At 36.6% G+C, this 20,638-nt stretch overlaps 1 protein-coding gene across 4 annotated transcripts in view; it reads left to right on the forward strand.

Annotated features, from left to right (window-relative positions):
- The window catches only part of Ddx46 (DEAD-box helicase 46), a 66,493-nt gene that overhangs the window by 1,435 nt on the left and 44,420 nt on the right, over positions 1-20,638 (forward strand). For 2 of the 4 annotated variants that reach the window (XM_027941067.2, XM_027941068.2), the window contains exons 2-11: positions 1,821-1,844; positions 2,467-2,655; positions 5,205-5,348; positions 13,278-13,374; positions 14,329-14,494; positions 16,484-16,635; positions 17,629-17,742; positions 18,384-18,549; positions 19,334-19,454; positions 19,863-20,038. In XM_027941067.2, coding sequence (XP_027796868.1) covers positions 1,821-1,844; positions 2,467-2,655; positions 5,205-5,348; positions 13,278-13,374; positions 14,329-14,494; positions 16,484-16,635; positions 17,629-17,742; positions 18,384-18,549; positions 19,334-19,454; positions 19,863-20,038 — 1,349 coding nt within the window. The remainder of the gene's footprint in view (positions 1-1,820; positions 1,845-2,466; positions 2,656-5,204; positions 5,349-13,277; positions 13,375-14,328; positions 14,495-16,483; positions 16,636-17,628; positions 17,743-18,383; positions 18,550-19,333; positions 19,455-19,862; positions 20,039-20,638) is intronic. The other 2 variants (XM_027941069.2, XM_027941070.2) reach the window with 1 other exon arrangement.

The following is a 20,638-nucleotide window of genomic DNA, read 5'->3' on the forward strand; positions in this document are numbered from 1 at the left end:
TGCACCTCCTTCAAATTGATTGCTCCCTGAATTGATTATCATTCTTTGATCTTGCTTTTCTAATCATTAGAGCCCTCATATTGCCGCCAGAGAGACACTTGTGAAATAAAGATAAAATCAGTGTCATCTCCCTGACTTGTTTTCAGTAGCTCCTTTTGCTTCTAAGATGAAATTCAAACTTTGACAATAGCCTTCAAGGCCTCCTTCTAGCCTTTTAGCCTTCTGCCATACCTTTATGTCCTAGAGTGTGTGCTTTAGGTTTGTTCAAGCAGGAATGAAAGGCTCAGGTGGGAAAGAGCAGGGTGTTAGAGAAATACTCTGAAGAATCCAGTTTTCCTACATATATGGGTTTCATGAAGGATTGAGAAGGAGAAGGTAGGTCTTGAAAAAACACAGAAAATGAATTATCAATTTAATTTTGAAGATAAAAATTTGTGAGCTTTTGAAGATTTTGAATAGGGTCAGAAGATGATCCTAGAAGCAGGAAGATCAGGAGTCTTTAAAAAAAAACTAGCTGGGCACGGTGTCTCAAACCTGTAATTCCAGTGGCTTAGAAGGCTGAGAGAGGAGGATGTCAAGTTTGAGGCCAGCCTCAGCAACTTAGTGGGGCCCTATGCAACTTATTGAGATCCTGTGTCAAAAATAAAAAGGGCTGGGGATGTGACTCATTGGTTAAGTGCCCTTGGGCTCAATTCCTAGTACCAAAATTAAAAAATAAAAAAATTACTCAGTAGTTAAATCTCATATGGATTAGTGACAGTGATAGCTCTGAAGAGGTGATATAATGTGAAAGGATTACAGAGGTGAAATTGGTAACCCTTGGTGTTTTATTGGTTGTGTAGAATGAAAAAAAGAAAAATATTCGAGTTAACTGATGTTTTGAGCCTAGTGACTAGAAGTTGGGATGATACATAGTTTGGGGTAGGGAAAGGTAACAAGTTTGTATTTCTACAAAAGATAAATCAGGTGTGATCATTCCTTAATGGTCTTATCCAGGATTATAGCTTTGAGTAGTCTTTATACACTAATGGCTCCACAGTATATATTTTCAGACCAAACCTCTTCAACTCCAGACTCAGATTTTACATATGGTTGTACATCTCCACTTGGATACCTAATATTCTGATTTCTTACCTTTCCCCTAAATGTACTCCTTCATTCTTTTCATGTTAGTACATTAGCAACTTTATTTTTCTTTTTGGTACTGGAGGTTGAACACAGGACTTCATGTATGTTGGGCAAGCACGGTACCACTGAGCTTCACTCCCGGCCCTATTTATTTTTATTCTTTTTTGAGATGGGGTCTTGCTGTGTTATTCAGACTGGTCGTGAACTTATGAGCTCAAGTGATCCTTTCTCCTCAACCCCTAGTAGCTAACTGGGACTGTGGGCATGCTACCATACCCCAACTAATAGCTTTCATCTTCCTCAAAATAAGTCCTATATAATGTCATATAAGAATTTCTATAATTGGCTGCCTTGATGTTTATTTGACCTTCTCTTGTGGCACTCTCTAGCTCATTAAGCCTTGGCCAAAGCTGGCTTCCTTGCTGTTCCTTGAATGTGCCAGTAGATCTTCTCAATGACTTTGCAGCTGTCATGGTTCTTCATGGTTCCTACCTTTATTTCCTTTAAGCTTCTATAATAAATGTCACTTTATTTTATTAGTGAAGTCTTCTCTAGTCACCAGCAATAAAGTAGCAAGCTTCCCACTGTCCATTCTCTGTTTTTCCTTTGCTCTGATCTGTTTTTCTCTATTGTACTTCTTGACATATTGCATATTTGTTTCTTTACTTGTCGGGCATCTCCTCCTTAACCAGAACGAAGCTGCCTGGGACTCGAAGGTAGGAGCTTGGACTATTTTGTTTATTGCCCTTGCTTCCCTTTCAAGACAGTTTTCCACCCCTGTTCTGTAACAAAAGAGTTAATTCTTTTCTTCCTTTTTTTTTTTTTTTTTTTTTTTTGTGCTGGAGATTGAACCCAGGGGTGATTTATCACTGAGCTACATCCCCACTCATCCCCACTCTAATCAGAGCCAGATTTTTTTATTTTTTCTTTCTTTTTCCAGATTTCAACCATTCTTAGTATCTCAACCTGCCATTCTGACCCAAGCCATGAATATGTTCTATTCATGATGGTTGTATTTTGATCCTGCCCCGAGACCATTGGGTTCAGATCAGCCACTGAAATACACAGGAGAAGGAGACAGGATAGAACTTTCTCTAAGCCCTCCTGTTTTAAACTACTTTAATAAATTGTTTTAGATTTAACCTAAGAGCAGTCTAATTTTTATTTTATAATTACTTGATTACATATTTATCATGTCTGGCTTCCTAATTAAAACAGTTTATGAAAAGTCCTTTCTGTTTTTAATTTGTCTCATGAGATTTTATTGGAAAAAACTAATAAAACAATAGAATGCAAGCTGTATTTGCTAAGCTTAACTTTGACTTCATGCTATTGTAGCCATTATCGGAAACGATCAGCATCCCGGGGACGTTCTGGAAGTAGATCTAGAAGTCGCTCACCTTCAGATAAAAGAAGTAAACGTGGAGATGACAGACGATCTAGAAGCAGAGATAGAGATAGAAGGAGAGAGAGGTCTCGGAGCAGAGATAAAAGAAGATCTCGGTCAAGGGACAGAAAGCGTCTAAGGTAAGACATTAATCTCTGGGGCTGGGGATGTGGCTCGCCTGGCATGCGCAGGGTGCTGGTTTCGATCCTCAGCACTACATAAAAATAAAATAAAGATGTTGTGTCCATCGAAAACTAAAAAAGAATAAATATTAAATTCTCTCTCTCTCTTAAAAAAAAAAGTCATTAATCTCTGAAAGACTGCTCATAAATTGGGCTTTGTTAACTAAATCAGGCTTCTCAAAAAGTGTGTTTGGACTGCAATTTAGAGGCCCATTTGTGGGCCTTCAGCTTTATCCTTGTTCTTTAGATATAGTCAGAAGGATTTGCCTACCGAGATTCTATCTAACAATATTTTAAATTTGGAAACTTAGGTTGTATTTTCTATAATATAAAGAGCCCCTGAAGCCTATTGTAATAGGTAAAAGTGAAGTTAAAAAAAAAAAAAAAGGTCGGAAGTTCTAATATTATTCTTCCCCAAGCAGCTGACTACTTGGGTTCAGAGCAGCCACTGGAATAGACAGGAGGAGACAGACAGAACTTTCTCAAAGCCCTCCTTTCTGATTTGAACTACTTTATTAAACTATTCTAAGATTTACACTAAAGCAGTCTAATTTTTGTTTTATATTTTCTTGATTATATAATCATTGGATCATTGGCACTAGTTAAGAAGCCATGACCTTTCTGGAGTTGAAAAACGGTTATTAAAAAATAATTTTCTTGGGGCTGGGGTTGTGGCTCAGCAATAGAGTAGGCTCTTCTAGCATGTGCAAGGCCCTGGGTTTGGTCCTCAGCACCACATAAAAATAAATAAAATAAAGGTATTGTGTTCAACTACAACTAAAAAAATATATATAATTTTCTTGAGTCAGGCAGAGTGGTGCATGCCGGTAATCCCAGCGGCTCATGAGGCTGAGGTGGGAGGATTGTGAGTTCAAAGCCAGTCTCAGCAAAAGCGAGGTGCTAACCAACTCAGTGAGACCCTATCTCTAAATAAAAATACAAAGAAGGGCTGGGGATGTGGCTCAGTGGTAGAGTACTCGCCTAGCATGTGTGAGGCACTGGGTTTAATCCTCAGCACCACATAAAGATAAATAAATAAAGGTATAAAAAAATTTTTTTTCTTATACATTTTCTCGTGAAAATAGGAAGTGGAAACATGAGGCTCTGGATTCAATCTGCAGTACAATGACAAAAAAAGAAAAAAAAGGCAAGGAAGACAAAGTTGTACTGTGAACAGATTACAGAGCTGTGAACTGGTACTATGAACAGATCACAGAAAGAATTTGACAGTATTTTTCAGACATTGGAAGGAGAGGATGCAATGATATTATCAGGGAAAGTATTAACCTATGACAGTGTGACTAATGCTAATTAATTCAATTTCATATTACATGGTTCCCTGAATAATTTCACATCGTTAATCACTTAAGTGAAATTGATCATTTAACATTTGTTTTTGACTTTTTAGTGTGAAAGCAGAATCACAAGATTTTAGATCAAGAAGCATTGTGTGGGGGGGTACATGGGGGTTGAACTCAGGAGCTCTCAACCACTGAGCCACATCCCCAGCCCTATTTTGTATTTTATTTAGAGACAGGTTCTCACTAGGTTACTCAGCGCCTCACCATTGCTGAGGCTGGCTTTGAACTCGAGATACTCTTGGCTCAGCCTCCTGGGCTGTTGCACCCAGCTCAGGAACATTTTGAGAGTATCTAGTGAAGTCTTCATATTTTATAGATGAGGAAATTGAGACCCAGAGAGTTGGAGATCTGACCTTTTCATGTCACTGATTACTAGCAGTACCAGTGAAATTCTTGCCTCCAAATCTTCAGATCACTGATCTTTTCAAAGTCTCATTCTGCTCTGCCCATCCTTCGGCTTTTTTTGTGTGTATGTGGTGCTAGGGATCAAACCTGGGTCTTGCACACTATAGGCAAGTGAGCTCTACCATTGAGCCAACATAAAATTAGTACTCTCATTTTTTCATTGAGCACTTGCTGGACTTGGCTTTACTTGTTTCTTTTTTTTTTTTAGCTGTTTTGATCCTAAAAGCCTTTAATAATTTATGTTTTTTTTGTTGTTTTGTTACTAGGTATTTAACCTGGGGATGCTATTACTACTGAGCTACATCTCCAGCCCCCACATCCCCCTATTTAAAAAAAATTTTGACAGGGTCTTGCTAACTTGTTGAGGCTGGTCTCAAACTTGGTGATCCTCCTGTCTCAGCCTCCCAAGTCCCTGGTTCACAGATGTGATACTGTGCCAAACAATAATGGTGATAATTAAGAAGCTTTTTTCAGCTGGGTGCTCTGGCACACACCCATAATCCTATCAACTTGAGAGGCTGAGGCAGGAGGATTGCACATCTGAGGCCAATCTCGGCAATTTAGTGAGATCGTCTCAAGAAAAGAAAAAGATCTGGGGATGTAGCTCAGTGGTGGAGAACACCCCCACCCCCTGAATGCATGCACACACATAAGCAGCAGGTCTTTTCAAATGGACAGAATCGTGATCTGAAATAATAGTTCTGTTGGTTACAGAATAAATGAAAAGTGTCTCTTTTTCAGGCGTTCCAGAAGTAGAGAGAGAGACAGAAGCCGAGAGCGAAGAAGGTCTCGCAGCCGAGACAGGAGACGCTCAAGGAGTAGAAGCCGGGGCCGGCGATCCCGATCTTCCAGTCCTGGCAATAAAAGCAAGAAAGCTGAGAATAGGTAAACGTCATGCAGGTTGGAAAACTAGCTCTCTTCCCTGTGCCTTTTTTTTTTTCCTTCTCTTCCTTTTAAATTTATTCTTATAAACAATTATTGAATTTGGCTCCTGCTATGAACTATTGACAGAATTTTAACTGAGTATAAGTTCATGATTTTGTTGGAAAATACTAGATTCTATCATGCCGCAGTCTGGCTGGGCACAATCAGGAGCCACTTGTCAAAAGAAACTAACTTTATTTTTAGAACCAAACACGCCAAACAAACAGCATCTCAGGAAAAACCCCTCAGAGCCTCAACTGCCACCACCGGCTTTTCACAAGCCTGTCTCTCCCCCCCACAAGCTTCTCTCCACCTCCCACAATCCTCCTGCTCTTGAGGCCGATTGGCTGGGTCACGTGGGCAGAGCCAAAAAGTCCCCCAATGAGCAGCTCCGTGGTCTGAAAGGGCAGGGAAACAGTCCAATGAGCATCACCGCAGAGGAGCCAATCAGCTAGATGTTGCTGGGGCCGAGGAGCCAATCAGCTAGATGTTGCTGGGGCCGCTGTGAGCCAATCATCAGCCGGCAGCTGGATTGCTGGCAGCTGGAAGTTTGCTGGGGCCCCTTCGGCTGTGGCTCTCAACATCTCCCCCTCTCTGTTTAAACAACAAGCATGTGGCTTAGGGACCGTGCCTGTTAGGCAGTCCAATTCAACATATGGTCCTTACCCGTCATCGGATGAACTGACCTCTAGGCGTCAGCCTCCTGTCTTAGGTTGGTACCACTGCAATTGGATCATACCCGTCACTGACTACCGGTCCAGCATACAGCCATACTTGTGGATAGGCCTTTGCACCAGTGGGGGGGTGAGGTTCTTTGCCTCACCTCTGTTGGCCCCCAAATTTTAGACCATCACTAGTAGAGGAGGATGCAAAATGTCATGACATTAAGCCAATTGAGGGCTCCTTTGAAAAATTGTACCACCGGTGACATCATCAGCAAAAATACCCCAACACTACCACAAGTCGCTGCACCAACAGATAGTTCAAAATGCATACAGGTGAGCTCACAATGTGTCTAGGCAAGTTCTGCAAGCAGTTCAGTGATGGCTATTGTAGAAGGTGTAGATTGGTTTTATCTTTGACTTCACCAGCACTGGGATGAAGATAGGAATTCTGGCAATAATGGCTAAAGAAAAAATTATGTAACATTACAGAAGGCACTAAAAGAAAACAATTTTCTTAACAATTTACATTGTCTTCACCGGCACTGGGATGAAGATAGGAATTCTGGCAATAATGGCTAAAGAAAAAATTATGTAACATTACAGAAGGCACTAAAAGAAAACAATTTTCTTAACAATTTACATTATCTTTAAGAGAATTATTAAATATAATGAAAAGGAAAGGTGAAAGTAAACAAACAGATCTGTTAACCTTCTTTTTTGTTTACATATTAAAACAATCCTCAACAGTTGTTTACCCAATATAAATTAAACCATATAAATCACGTGAAAAAAAAATATTTGGATCCATTTTATCATGAGCGCTCATCATATATGATATATGGACATTCAAACATATAACACAAAACACAAGTGTGCACACATAACATAATACATACAACACATAACATTATAGTAAAGGCCTTATAACTTTTTACAGGTGAAATCTCCATTGCAATGTTTAAAAACTCTATAGTCAAAAAATAGAACTGATCAGCAAAACATTAACCTAGGTCTGTATGAGCTCAAAAAACAAAATAGAACTTCATGATATGGCAAAGGGCAATAATAAAATAGATATTGAAAAAAGCATCCTGGTTCTGTTGCAGATGTAAGAATAGCCAAACTGGAGTTTTGGATATCAGTTGTTATGGATTTGAGCCAAATCATCTTCTTTTTGGTCTGTAGAAATCGCTTTAGTTAATCTTTCTGGAATCCAAATCGGCTGCTGTTCTCCCTGTGGAAACACATAAACAGACCCCCGACTCCAGACAATCACTGGGTCAGGACTTTGGTTAATCTCTCTGGAATCCAAATCGGCTGCTGTTCTCCCTGTGGAAACACACAAACAGACCCCCGACTCCAGACAATTACTGGGTCAGGACCTTTCCATTGTCCTGTTAGAATATCCTTCCAAAGTACCTTGGGCTTATGTACATTTTTTGGACACATATGCCTTTCCGCAGCACTAAGTCCTGATGAATCCAAATTTAAAAAGTTTAGAGTAAAAAGGGTTATTTTAAGTTTATCTTTGGGGAATATATACCCCTTCCCAATTCCTTCTTTTTGCTTTAATAAGTACATTTTAATAGTTTGATGAGCTCTTTCAACTATGCCTTGTCCCTGTGGATTGTATGGGATTCCTGTTATATGAGTAATGCCAAATGTTGAGCAAAATTGTTTAAAAGAGGTAGAAGTATAACCAGGGGCATTATCTGTTTTTAACTGTTTTGGAACACCCACAGTGGCAAAATTTTGTAAGCAATGAGCTATAACATCTTTAGTTTCTTCTCCGGCATGAAGGGAGCCCATCAAAAATCCAGAAGAAGTATCAACTGTAACATGCAAATATTTTAATTTTCCAAATTCTGGCAAGTGTGTGACGTCCATCTGCCAAATATGGTTAGGTATCAATCCTCTAGGATTGACTCCAAGATTAACTTGTGGTAAAAAGGTCACACAATTTTGACATTGTTTTATTATTTGTCTAGCTTGTTCCTTAGTTATTTTAAAACGCTTTTGTAAAGTATTAGCATTGACATGGAACTTTTTATGAAAATTTATAGCTTCTTCTAGTGTAGAGAAAATATGTATGTCATGTGTAGTTTTATCTGCTAAATCATTGCCCAAACTAAGGGCTCCAGGCAATCCTGTATGTGCCCTGATATGTCCTATAAAGAATGGATCTTTTCTGTCCCAGATTAGACTTTGTATAGTGGAAAGCAAAGAGAAAACAGTAGAAGAAGGGGAAATCCTACCAGCATCTTCAAGAGATACTATAGCATTAACTACATACTGACTATCAGAAAATAAATTAAATACAGAATCTTTAAACATCACAAAAGCTTGTAAAACTGCATTAAGCTCTACCTTTTGAGCTGATTGTTTGGGTACTAAAAATGTAAAAGTTTGATCAGGGGTAACTACTGCTGCTGTACCATTATTTGACCCATCAGTGAATATATTTGGAGCATTCATGATAGGTGTTTTTCTTGTCATTTTTGGAAAAATTACAGGTGGCTCGTACGGGGAACGAGCCACCAGATGCCGCAGTCTGGCTGGGCACAATCAGGAGCCACTTGTCAAAAGAAACTAACTTTATTTTTAGAACCAAACACGCCAAACAAACAGCATCTCAGGAAAAACCCCTCAGAGCCTCAACTGCCACCACCGGCTTTTCACAAGCCTGTCTCTCCCCCCCACAAGCTTCTCTCCACCTCCCACAATCCTCCTGCTCTTGAGGCCGATTGGCTGGGTCACGTGGGCAGAGCCAAAAAGTCCCCCAATGAGCAGCTCCGTGGTCTGAAAGGGCAGGGAAACAGTCCAATGAGCATCACCGCAGAGGAGCCAATCAGCTAGATGTTGCTGGGGCCGAGGAGCCAATCAGCTAGATGTTGCTGGGGCCGCTGTGAGCCAATCATCAGCCGGCAGCTGGATTGCTGGCAGCTGGAAGTTTGCTGGGGCCCCTTCGGCTGTGGCTCTCAACACTATCAGGTTGTTTTTTTGGTGGTGCATGCTAGGCAAGCACTCTACCAACTGAGCCCCTCTATCAGTTTTAATAATTAATGCAGTTTACCCTTATTTAATACATACTATTCATGATCAGAAATATGTTTTATAGACCTCTTTCTGGATATTATGTAACTTCCTTTGAAATTATTTTCTTAGGTAACGTTTCTGACATTGTTGACAAATAAACTTTGAATTTTTGGTATGCATTGCTGAATTGCTATTTAGGAAGGGTAAGCTTTGCTTGATTTTTTTTAATTTTTTTTGTATCAGGGATTGAACTCAGGGGCACTCGAACATTGAGCCACATCCCCAGCCCTATTTTGTATTTTATTTAGAAACAAGGTCTCACTGAGTTGCTTAGTGCCTCACTAAGCAACTGTTACTGATGCTGGCTTTGAACTCGTGATCCTCTTGTCTTAGCCTCCCGAGCTGCTGGGATTACAGGCATGTGCTACAGTGCCCAGCTAAGCTTTGCTTGTATAAATTAAATATATGTGTTTCCTGGAGATGCCAATAACATTCATTTTTTTTTTTTTAAACATTCAGTTTTGGGATGTAATTTGTTTGTTAGACATAATATGTTTACTATATTTCTTTATTCAGTGGTTTGTACTTTACCTATTATTTCTTCACTGAGTCATAGGATAGTTAATATGTAGGCCTAAGTTTGTTTTCTGTATATTCTTCACGTAATTATTGGTATTTTTTCCCATGTTGCTTATTTTACTTAATAAAATTTATTTCACTGTCAGTGTGATACTTTTGGGATTTTAAAAAAATTAAGAGTAATATATTCAGAAAAGTGAATGAAATATTAACATACAAATTATTAAATAATTTTAAAGCAAACACATAATAGATCCTCCAACAAGAATAAGAGATAAAACATTGTAGTTAGGTGTGGTGGTGTATGCCTTTAATCCCAACAATGTGGGAGGTTGAGGCAGGAGGATTACAAGTTCAAGACCGGGTTAGCAATTAATTAGCAAGGCCCTAAGCAATTCAGTGAGACCCTGTCTCAAATTTTAAAAAATACAAAGGGCTGGGGATGTAGCTCAGTGGTATAGTACCCCTGAGTTAAATCCCAAGTATCAAAAAGAAAGAAGGAAGGAAAGAAATATTGTCAGTATCCCAGCAGTCTTTTATTTCCCTCTTTAATTCAGCTATCTACCTTCCTAGATAAAATTACTATTGATTTTTATGCTAGTAATTTCCTTACATTCCTGTGTGGTTTTTCCCATCTGTGTCTTCTGGAAAAATAGTTTAGATACCTGATTCTTAACTTTACATGATTTACATGAATAGGGTCCCATATTTTTTTTGATATTTATTTTTTTGTAGTTGTACACAATAACTTTTATTTATTTTTATGTGGTGCTGAGGATCGAACCCAGGGCCTTGCACATGCGAGGTGAGTGCTCTACTGCTGAGCCATAACCCCAGCCCCAGGATCCCGTATTTTATGTGTGTGTGTTTTTTTTTTTTTTTTTTGCTTAATATTTTTGAGATTCATTTTTGTTGTTTCTAGCAGTAGTTCATTTTCATTACTGAATAGTATTCTGAGGTGTTAATATACTTCATTTTGTCCATTCTAGTGAGATGGATGTGAGCGTTTTTATATATATGTCCTAGAGAACATGTGCAGCAGTTTACTTAGGTTATATATCTAGAATTGAAATTGCTTGGTCATAGGTATAACTTTGTTTTTACTTCTTAAATTTTTTTTTTAATTTATTTTTTGGTGGTGAATGGCCTTGTTCATGCAAGACAAGCACTCTACCAACTGAACTACATCCCCAGCCCTAGCATTGTTTTTAGTAGATAATGTTTTCCCAAGAGTTTGTACTAATTATATTCCTACCATCAAGGTATGAGAATTCTGTTGCTCCATACCCTTTTAAAATTGTTAGTCCTTTAAATTTTTTCCACTTTGTTATATGTGTAATAACAATATCACTGTGGGTTTTGTTGTTGTTTGTTTTTGTTTTTTAAGATACATTCTCACAATATTGCCCAGACTGATCTTGAATTTTGGGCTCAAGTGATCCTCTTGTCCCAGCCTTCTAGGTGCTGGGACTGTAGGCGTGTTATGCCATGCCTGGCATTTTCATGTGTCTCCCTGAGATTGGAGACTTTTCATATTTTTATTGGCCATTTGGATTTTCTCTTTCCTGAAGTATATCTCATTTTAAAATTCATTTATGGAGGCTGAGGATGTAGCTCAGAGGTAGAGTGTTTGCCTAGCATGTGTGAAGCCGTGGATTCAATCCCCAGCACTTCAAAAAAGTAAGTAAATAAAAATATAAATTGATTTATAGGAGTTTTTTGTTCTTTATTTTTTGTAAGGGCTAGGTTGACTATGTCTTATCCAAAATGTTTGAAACCAGAGTGTTTACAGTTTGGATTTTTTTGTATTTTGGGCTATTTGGGTTTTTTTATTTTTTATTTTTATTTTTTAGTTTTTGATAGTCCTTTATTTATTTTATGTGGTGCTGAGAATCGAACCCAGTGCCTCACACATGCCAGGCAAGTGGGCTACCGCTGAGCCACAACCTCAACCCAATTTTGGGCTATTTGTATATTCATGATGAGATGTCCTGGGGATGAGACCCAAGACTAATCAGAAAACTTATTTATGTTTCATATATATTTTATTCACATAGCCCAAAGGTAATTTTATACATTATTTTTAGTTCACCTGCATTAAAAAAAATTTTTTTTATAGTTGTAGATGGATGGCGTGCCTTTATTTGTTTTTATGTGGTGTTAAGGATTGAACCCAGTGCCTCATACATGCTAGGCAAGTGTTCTGCCACTGAGCTACAGCCCCAGCCTAGTGCATCTGCATTTTGAGTGCAAGTTGTCATATGAAATCAGGTGTTGAATTTTCCTCTTGTGGTGTTATGGGTGCTCAAAAATTTAGGATATTGGAATGTTTCAGATTTTGGATTTCAGATTAGGGTGGTTCAATTTTTACTTTAGATGATTAGAGATCTTATGCATTGAGAATAACGGATATAAACCTGACAAGGTCAATATGAGAAAAGAAAATTGTAGGCTACATTCAATATAAACATGAAGATTAACGTTAAATCCAACAGTCTATGTAAAAGGTAGCATAAATAAATTGAGTTTTTTTAAAAATGGGAACATGGTTTAGCCTTACAAAATTGTAAATGTAATTTACAATTGTAATGTTTACATTGTAATGTTCTGTGTTAATATGATTTAAGGAGAAAAGTCATGTGCTTGTTAAATAGATTAAGGAAAAATATTTTATTAAACTTAACATATATTCATATTTTAAAGTTTCTTAGCAGAAGTGAGTTGAAAGAGCATTTTATAAGCTCATCATAAAATTAGAAATATAAAGGAATGTAAATATTCTTGAAGAACGATGTTGGAGGACTTTTTCTGCCAAGTGTCTGAAGGTTGTCAAAAAGTTATTAAAATCAGGTCAGTGTGGTATTAATGTAGGGCTGGTCAGATAGACCAGTGGAACCATATAAAGAGCCCAGAAACAGATCCTGGTAATCAGTGAGGACAAGTTATTAAAATTTGGTGTTAATGTCATTTGCTATTTTATAATGAAATAAAACTACTTGCCTACTGTGTGCATACAAAGCAATTCCAGATAGATTAAAGACCAAAACAGGTGGCAACATTAAACCTTTTACAAGTTTATGCTGAAGAATATCTTTTTTATCTCTGAATATCTTTATCAAGTCTGGAAGTATTTGTAATCTCAGAGACTAACACCACATATAAAGGTGGGGGAAGAATGATTAATTTGATTACATTAAAATTAAGACATTTTTAGTCATTATAAGAAACCTTAAGTCAAATACAAGCCAATTGTGGTTTAAATCTTATTATGTACATAAATTACCTTACAGAACATTAAGATCTTGGTATATTTCTCTATTTAAGTTTTTATTTTCCTATTTAAATTTTGGTATTGTTTTTAATATGGTACATTCAGATTTTCTTGATTAGATTTCTAAATAGTATTGTTTGCCATTAGTGTCAGGGATTAATTTTTTACATTATATTTTCAGGATGTTTTTTAATGTAATATGAGAATGCAGTTGATTCCTAGAAGTTTATTTCTTAACTAACTAAAAAAGTGAAATACTGGTCTGTGGAGGCATTTTAAAATGAATGTTTCCAAGGACAAATAGTTGATATCTCTTTCTCTGTTTCTCTTTTTTGGTAGGTCTAGGTCCAAAGAGAAAACAGAAAGTGGGGAAAGTTCTAAAGAGAAGAAAAAAGACAAAGATGATAAGGAAGATGAAAAAGAAAAAGATGCTGGTGTATGTTTACTAACTTATAAATAATCCTTATGGTATCAGTCTTGCTTCTATAACAAATTATTTATTTATAGAGCTGATTTTTTTTTTTCCTCCCAGTACTGGGGATGGAACCCAGGATCACTCCACCACTGAGATATACATCCTCATCCCTTTTTATTTTGTTTTGAGACAGGTTTTTGCTAAGTTGCTTAGGGCCTCACTAAATTGCTAAGGCTGGCCTTGAACTTGCAATCCTCCTGCCTAAGCCTCCTGAGTTGCTGGGATTATAGGCAAGCACTGCCATGCCTGGCATTTTTTCTCCCTCCTTTGGTGGTGGTGGTAGGGATTGAACGAACACAAAGCCTCACACATACATCTAAGACATGTGCTTTTTGAGCTACATCGTCAGCCCTGTGCTTAATTTTAAAATAAATAATGGCATAAGATAAAAGGAAGATAAAGTAATAGTTGTCTCCATGAGAAATTTTTTCTCGAAAAAGTTGCATTTTATTCACGTCATCTGTTTTTATTTACAAAATGTGATTAGACCATGTAAATGTTGTCAAATTGACTTCCAAAATAGTTGTATGTTTTCACATATGTATTTTTTAATTTTTGGTACTGGGGATTGAACCCAGAAACACTTTACCATAGAGCTATATCCCCAGTGCTTTTTATTTTTTATTTTAAGATAAGATCTCACTAAGTTGCTAAGTCTGGCCTCAAACTTGCAATACTCCTACCTCAGCCTCCCAAATTGCTAGGATTATAGGCATGGGCCATTATGCCTGACTTATGAATCTGTTTTTTAAGATGTATGATCTAGTAAATCTGGTCTACATTTAGCAGTTTATATTTGTGCCTATATTGTTTTCCTTTTTTATAATTTGGAGAACTTATATGGAATGTCACTTGGAGTAAAACTGCTAATATTGGTTTTGCTTTTTATTTTCCTTTTCTCTTCCCCTTCCCAAGAACTTTGACCAGAATAAACTGGAGGAAGAAATGAGAAAGCGAAAGGAAAGAGTTGAAAAATGGCGAGAAGAGCAGCGTAAAAAGGCCATGGAAAACATAGGGGAACTGAAAAAAGAAATTGAAGAGATGAAACAAGGGAAAAAATGGAGTTTAGAAGATGATGATGGTATATTTATTTGTTATATTCCAGAATTATTAGTAAATTTCATATGAGGATGGGGGCTTTTTTTTTTTTTTGAAAGTGGAAAATATACCTGATATATAAAAGTAGACAATTCAGTGGTAAGAAGTACACTCATAGTGTTGGAGAGCCATTGTCATTGTTCATTTCCTGAATTTTTTCATCATTCTAAACAGCAACTCTATACTTATTAATAACTCACCATCCTGTCTCTCTCAGCCTGTTTTAAGTAACAGAGAGAGAGAGAGAGAATTTTTTAATATTTATTTTTTAGTTTTTCGGCGGACGCAACATCTTTGTTTGCATGTGGTGCTGAGGATCGAACCTGGGCCGCACGCATGCCAGGCGAGCGCGCTACCGCTTGAGCCACATCCCCAGCCCCAGTAACTTTTATTCTACTTTCAGTCTCTATGAACTTGCTCATTTTAGGGATCTCATAAAAGTGGAATTGTTCAATATTTGTTCTTTTGTGTCTGGCTTATTTCAGTGTGCACAATGTTATCAAGATTCATCTATATTATAGCATATGTGAGAATTTCTTTAAATGGCTGAATAATATTTCATTGTATTTATATGTCACATTGTATTTATTCATTCGTTATTATTTTGCACCTTTAGGTTGTTTATGCATTTTGGCTAGTGTGAATAATGCTGCTATGAGCATTGGTATGAAAATATATTTATTTAGGTACTTATTTTTTTCTTTCTTCCTTTCTTTTTTTGTATGAAATTTGAACCTAGGAGCAGTCTACTCCTGAAGTACATCTTTAGCCATTTTTAAATTTTTTTTTATTTTGAGATGGGATCTTGCTAAGTTGCCAATGCTAGCCTTTAACTTTTGGTTCTCCTGCCTCAGCTTCCCAAGTTGTTGGGATGACAGGCATGTACCACCACAGCTGGAAGCTCTTTAATTGCTGGTATAAATGTTATGAGAGTAAATGAAGGACATGCTTTCAAGTCCCTTCTCTACTTTTTCATAATTTATAGAGAACCTCTCCGCTTTATTATTATTATTATTATTGTGTGTATGGTACTAGGCATCAAACCCAGGGCCTCACCTTTGCTAGACTAACTCTATCCCAACCTACCTCTCCGTTTCTGTTTTAATTTTGAGACTTTAGTGAAGTGAAAGATTGTGGACTTGGAGGAAAATGGAATTTTGGCCCATTTTCTGAAAGTTCCAAAGTGGTTTGAATACATGCATGGATTATGTCTATAAAAGATCATGATGTCTTCATTACATAAAATTATTTTTAGTTATGAGTAATGTGCCATTTTTTCTTTCTGTGATTGGGGTACTTGAAAGAAAAGAAATGATTATAAATGTCATTTAGCAGAGAAAGTTTTTAATTCTGCTTCTAGTAATATTACTATAAATCTAAAATGGATTTTTTTTTTTTTTTTTTTTTTTTTTTTTTTTTTTTTTGCTGTACTATAACTAAACCTAGTGCCTTATACATGCTAGACTAGTGCTGTACTACTGAGCTGTATCCTCAGCCGTGGAGATCCATTTTCTAAGCATAATTAAATGACTTATTGGCATTTATTTTTTCATCATTGTTATTTAAAAGTAATACATGGTTGGGCTTGATGGTGCAGTCCTGTAATCCCACAGTGGGAGACTGTGTCAGAAGGACTGCAAGTTCAAGGGCAGCCTGGGCAAATTAGTGACACTCTGTCTCAAAATATAAAGGGCTAAAGATATAGCTCAGTAGTAGAACACTTGCCCTAGGCTTAATCCTCAGTAACACATACACCCACCCAATCCCACTCCACCCTCTGCAAAAAAAATAAAGTAATGTGTGATTTAAAAGTATAAAAACTTCTAAGTGTAAGTATTGAACTGTAGTGTGGCTGGAGTAATTGGAAAGGGGTGGGTGTTAGCAGTGGGAGAAAAGGTTAGAAAGGTAAGGTGTGGTCTGTGTAGGGTATTTTAAAACACAATGTACAAAGAAATACATTCTGATATTTTAGATGATGAGGATGATCCTGCAGAAGCTGAAAAGGAAGGAAATGAAATGGAGGGTGAGGAGTTAGATCCATTAGATGCGTACATGGAAGAAGTGAAAGAAGAAGTGAAAAAGTTTAATATGAGAAGTGTAAAAGGTGGAGGGGGAAATGAAAAGGTATGGAGTTTTTTCCTTCTTTTTAAAGATTTATATTCCCACTTGGATAATTCATCCTACTCTTGATTTGCATTTTAATTGAGTTAATGTTTTCGTTTTTCTTCATCTCAGAGATAACAATACTTTTCCCAAGTACCAGAGAAACTGATGAATTTAAAAAATTTTTAAAATGATGAATTTTAGCTGTAAATGTACTTTCAAAAGCTGTTCTTTTACCACCATCTTTATTTAGTATCTTTGTTTATATATTACTATCTCAAGTCCTTTATAGCATTTATTACCTTTTCATATATTATAATTTTTATTGTGCTTTCTATTTTTTCCACCTGCCTTCAAAATAAACTCCAAAGAGTGGTGACCTTGACCTGTCTATTGATTCATCCAAACTCCCAGAACAGTGCCTGGCTTGTCTAATGAGTAAAAAATATCATTTGCTAGTATATTTAAAATATATCATCATATCATCTAACATCATGGAAAAAACCATGTATATATAAATGGTTTTTTATTTTTTTTTATATTTCACAATGTAATATAATTATCCCAACAGCTTGGCAGGCTGAGGCAGGAGGATTGCAAATTTGAGACCAGTGTCAATCTGTAATCCTAGTTACTGGGGATACTGATTGAGAAGGATTGCAAATGTAAGGGCAGCCTGGGCGACTTACTGATACCCTGTCTCAGAATAAAAAGTGAAAAGGGATGAAAGTGTAACTCGGTGATAGAGTGCCCCTGAGTTCCATCCCTAGTACTGGCAGGGAGGGGTGGGGGAATATGTGTGTGTGTGTGTGTGTGTGTGTGTATGTACATATAAAACATAATTGTATTACATTTAAAATTTTATACAAATTAAAGTGAAAAAGCACACTACTGTTTGTCATTTCATTAAGTTGTGAATAAATTAATTTGATTATAAATTATGAAACCATTGTTCTTAGTGTATAACTTGTTTTTCCCTTTTGCAAAACAATTTATATTCCTTTTTTATTTTAGAAGTCTGGGCCAACAGTCACAAAAGTTGTCACTGTCGTGACAACCAAAAAGGCAGTTGTAGATTCTGATAAGAAGAAAGGTGAGCTGATGGAGAATGACCAGGATGCCATGGAGGTGATTTTTTTTTTAATTGATTTTGACTTTATTCATGATAGTATCCTACGAGCATTTATTGCATAACATTGATTGAGACATATTATTCAGCTATGCAGACTATTATGAGGAACCCTTGCTATTCTTAGTAGTGTAGTAGAATTTATCTAAATATGGTAGAACATTCCGAAGTCTTTCATTCCTTGCTGTGTGCATTTTTTCATCCCCCTCATCAGCTCACCTCAAGTTTACAATATGGAGAGAAGAAATGAAGTGACAGAATGAATTAAATTTCTTTGCATTAGCATAGTGAAAACAATAGCAAAACTTCATTAAGCCATTACTGAGAATTACTTTAATTTTGTATTGCAGTATAACTTTCTATAAGGGCAAAGAAAAAAGAAATTTTGTTATAAAACTTTGCAGGAGGTGTTATAAAAATTCTAATTGACAGGAATAGTTTGAAGTGATTTTTGAAATTAGGTGTTAAGTTCTGGTGTAGCATAAAAATCTCATGGGTTAAGCAGTCTGTTTAGAATAAAAGCAAAAAGAGCCCTAGAGTAGTTTCTAGGAGAGGAGACTTTTAAAATCTAGAACTGTTGCTTCGTATAAGGGGACAATAATAATGAATTTTTTTCCTTTTTTTTTTTTGTAAACTAAAGTATTCTTCAGAGGAGGAAGAAGTTGATCTTCAGACAGCTCTTACAGGCTATCAGACCAAACAGAGAAAACTTTTGGAACCAGTTGATCATGGAAAAATTGAATATGAGCCATTCAGAAAAAACTTTTACGTTGAAGTCCCAGAACTAGCAAAAATGTCTCAAGAGGGTAAAGTTCTTTTATTTGTTTATTGGTTATAGTGGCTTCAAAGGAGGATATACTTCACTCTGCCCAGGAGTAATGTGGACAAACCTGTGAGGTAGAGGGTTTTAGGGAAATATTTTTTAAATGAGCAAAATTAATTCAGCTTCTTGTTTTTAGTGTTTTAAAGTGAGATTGCCAATAAAATATGTCTGTTAGGCTTGGTGTGGTGGCGCATGCCTATAATCCCAGCAGCTCGGGAGGCTGAGACAGGAGGTTTGCGAGTTCAAAGCCAGCCTCAGAAAGGGTTAGGCACTAAGCAACTCAGTGAGATCCTGTTTCTAAATAAAATACAAAAATGGGCTGGGAATGTGGCTCAGTGATTGAGTGCCCCTGAGTTCAATCCCTGGTACAAAAAAAAAAAAAAAAAAAAAAAAAATTTATTAGGCTTTCTGGTATTTAAGAGTTAGGAGATACATGGTGGATATGGATATTATTGGTTGAATAAAGGTAATTGGACAAGTCATGGTAGAATAAGTGGCTCTATTACTTGTCTGTTATTCCTTTTATTTTATTATTATTGTAGTTTTAAGAAAAAAAACGAAAGATTGTCGAAATGAGGGTATTTCTGGTCATCCTTAGTTGATTGCAACAGTAACTACTTTAAGTGACTTTCAATGCTTCCTCCGATAACTCTTCCATAATATTGTTTGTTAAATTGAAAAAAAAAATGAGCTGATATTCTTAGTCCTACCATGCCTAATTAAAATAGAAAGCATCAGGAATTTTTGATCTGGGCTTTGTTTTGCAGAGGTGAATGTATTTCGATTGGAAATGGAGGGTATCACAGTCAAAGGAAAAGGTTGCCCCAAACCAATTAAGTCTTGGGTCCAGTGTGGAATTTCCATGAAGATCTTAAATTCTCTCAAAAAGTAAGTGGTTATCTACATTTTTCAGTATCTTACTACTCAAAATTGCCCTTTCAAACAAATATTTCTGTTGGTTACATTTTTCATCATCTCAAAAAGAAAGCCATATATTCCCATCACCTCCACATTCATTAATGTACTTTTGTCTATATATGTTTAGTTATACTGGACATTTTATATAAACACTATCACTTAACTTGTAGTCTTTCTGATTATTTTCACTTAGTATAATCACAGTGTTTTTAAGATTTGTTCATATTGTAGAATCTCTGAATACCACATTCCTTTTTATTTCCAAATAATACTTTCTTGTATGAACATGCCACATTTTGGAAGAACTTATTTTTATGGGATTCTGGGGAATCAGAAGATCTCAGTTCTTACCTTCTCTTTCTATTCTTTGTTTTTAAGGCATGGGTATGAAAAGCCCACACCAATCCAAACGCAAGCAATTCCTGCTATAATGTCTGGACGAGATTTGATTGGCATTGCCAAAACAGGAAGTGGAAAGACCATTGCTTTTCTGTTGCCCATGTTTAGACACATTATGGATCAGAGGTCATTAGAAGAAGGAGAAGGGCCAATAGGTATAGTTCTTCTCATTAAATTAATTTTTGACATATCCTTGTTGTCAATTAATCAGAAAGACCTGATATCCTATATTGTTCTTAATTATAACAATAAAGATGCCTTTATGTACAATTCCTTTATCATTTTGGCACTTTGGGGCTGATTTCCCCTTACCAGCAGGTGGAGTGAGAATCTTCAGAGCTCTGGAGTGACATCTCAGAAGTACAAAAACAGCCTCTCCTGGCACAGCTCAGTTTTTAAACTCTGACTCGGCAGGTAGACCCCTCATGCATATATCTGTTTAATTTATGTTGAGGTTTGTTCCTAGCCCAGTATCAGTGGATATATAAACTCAACAAGGAAGATAATATGGAAATGTATTTTCCTATTTTTTTTTTTTTTTTTTTTATGGCTTTATAGTCTGTAGTATCGGCATTTCATTCAGGGTTAGGTCTTCAGATTCAGATGTTGATTCATTTTGGCAGAGATATCTTCTGCAAATTTTAGTAGGGTTTTGGAAAATTGTTCGGCTCCTTTCTTGGAAATACAGGGTACTGTTTATTTCTTCTCTGTCTGAGCCAATCAGACCAAGGTTGTTTCCTGAAGCAGCGGTATGG

The sequence above is a fragment of the Marmota flaviventris genome, chromosome 5, assembly GCF_047511675.1.
Source record: "Marmota flaviventris isolate mMarFla1 chromosome 5, mMarFla1.hap1, whole genome shotgun sequence".
In the NCBI taxonomy this organism is placed as follows: Eukaryota; Metazoa; Chordata; class Mammalia; order Rodentia; family Sciuridae; genus Marmota; species Marmota flaviventris.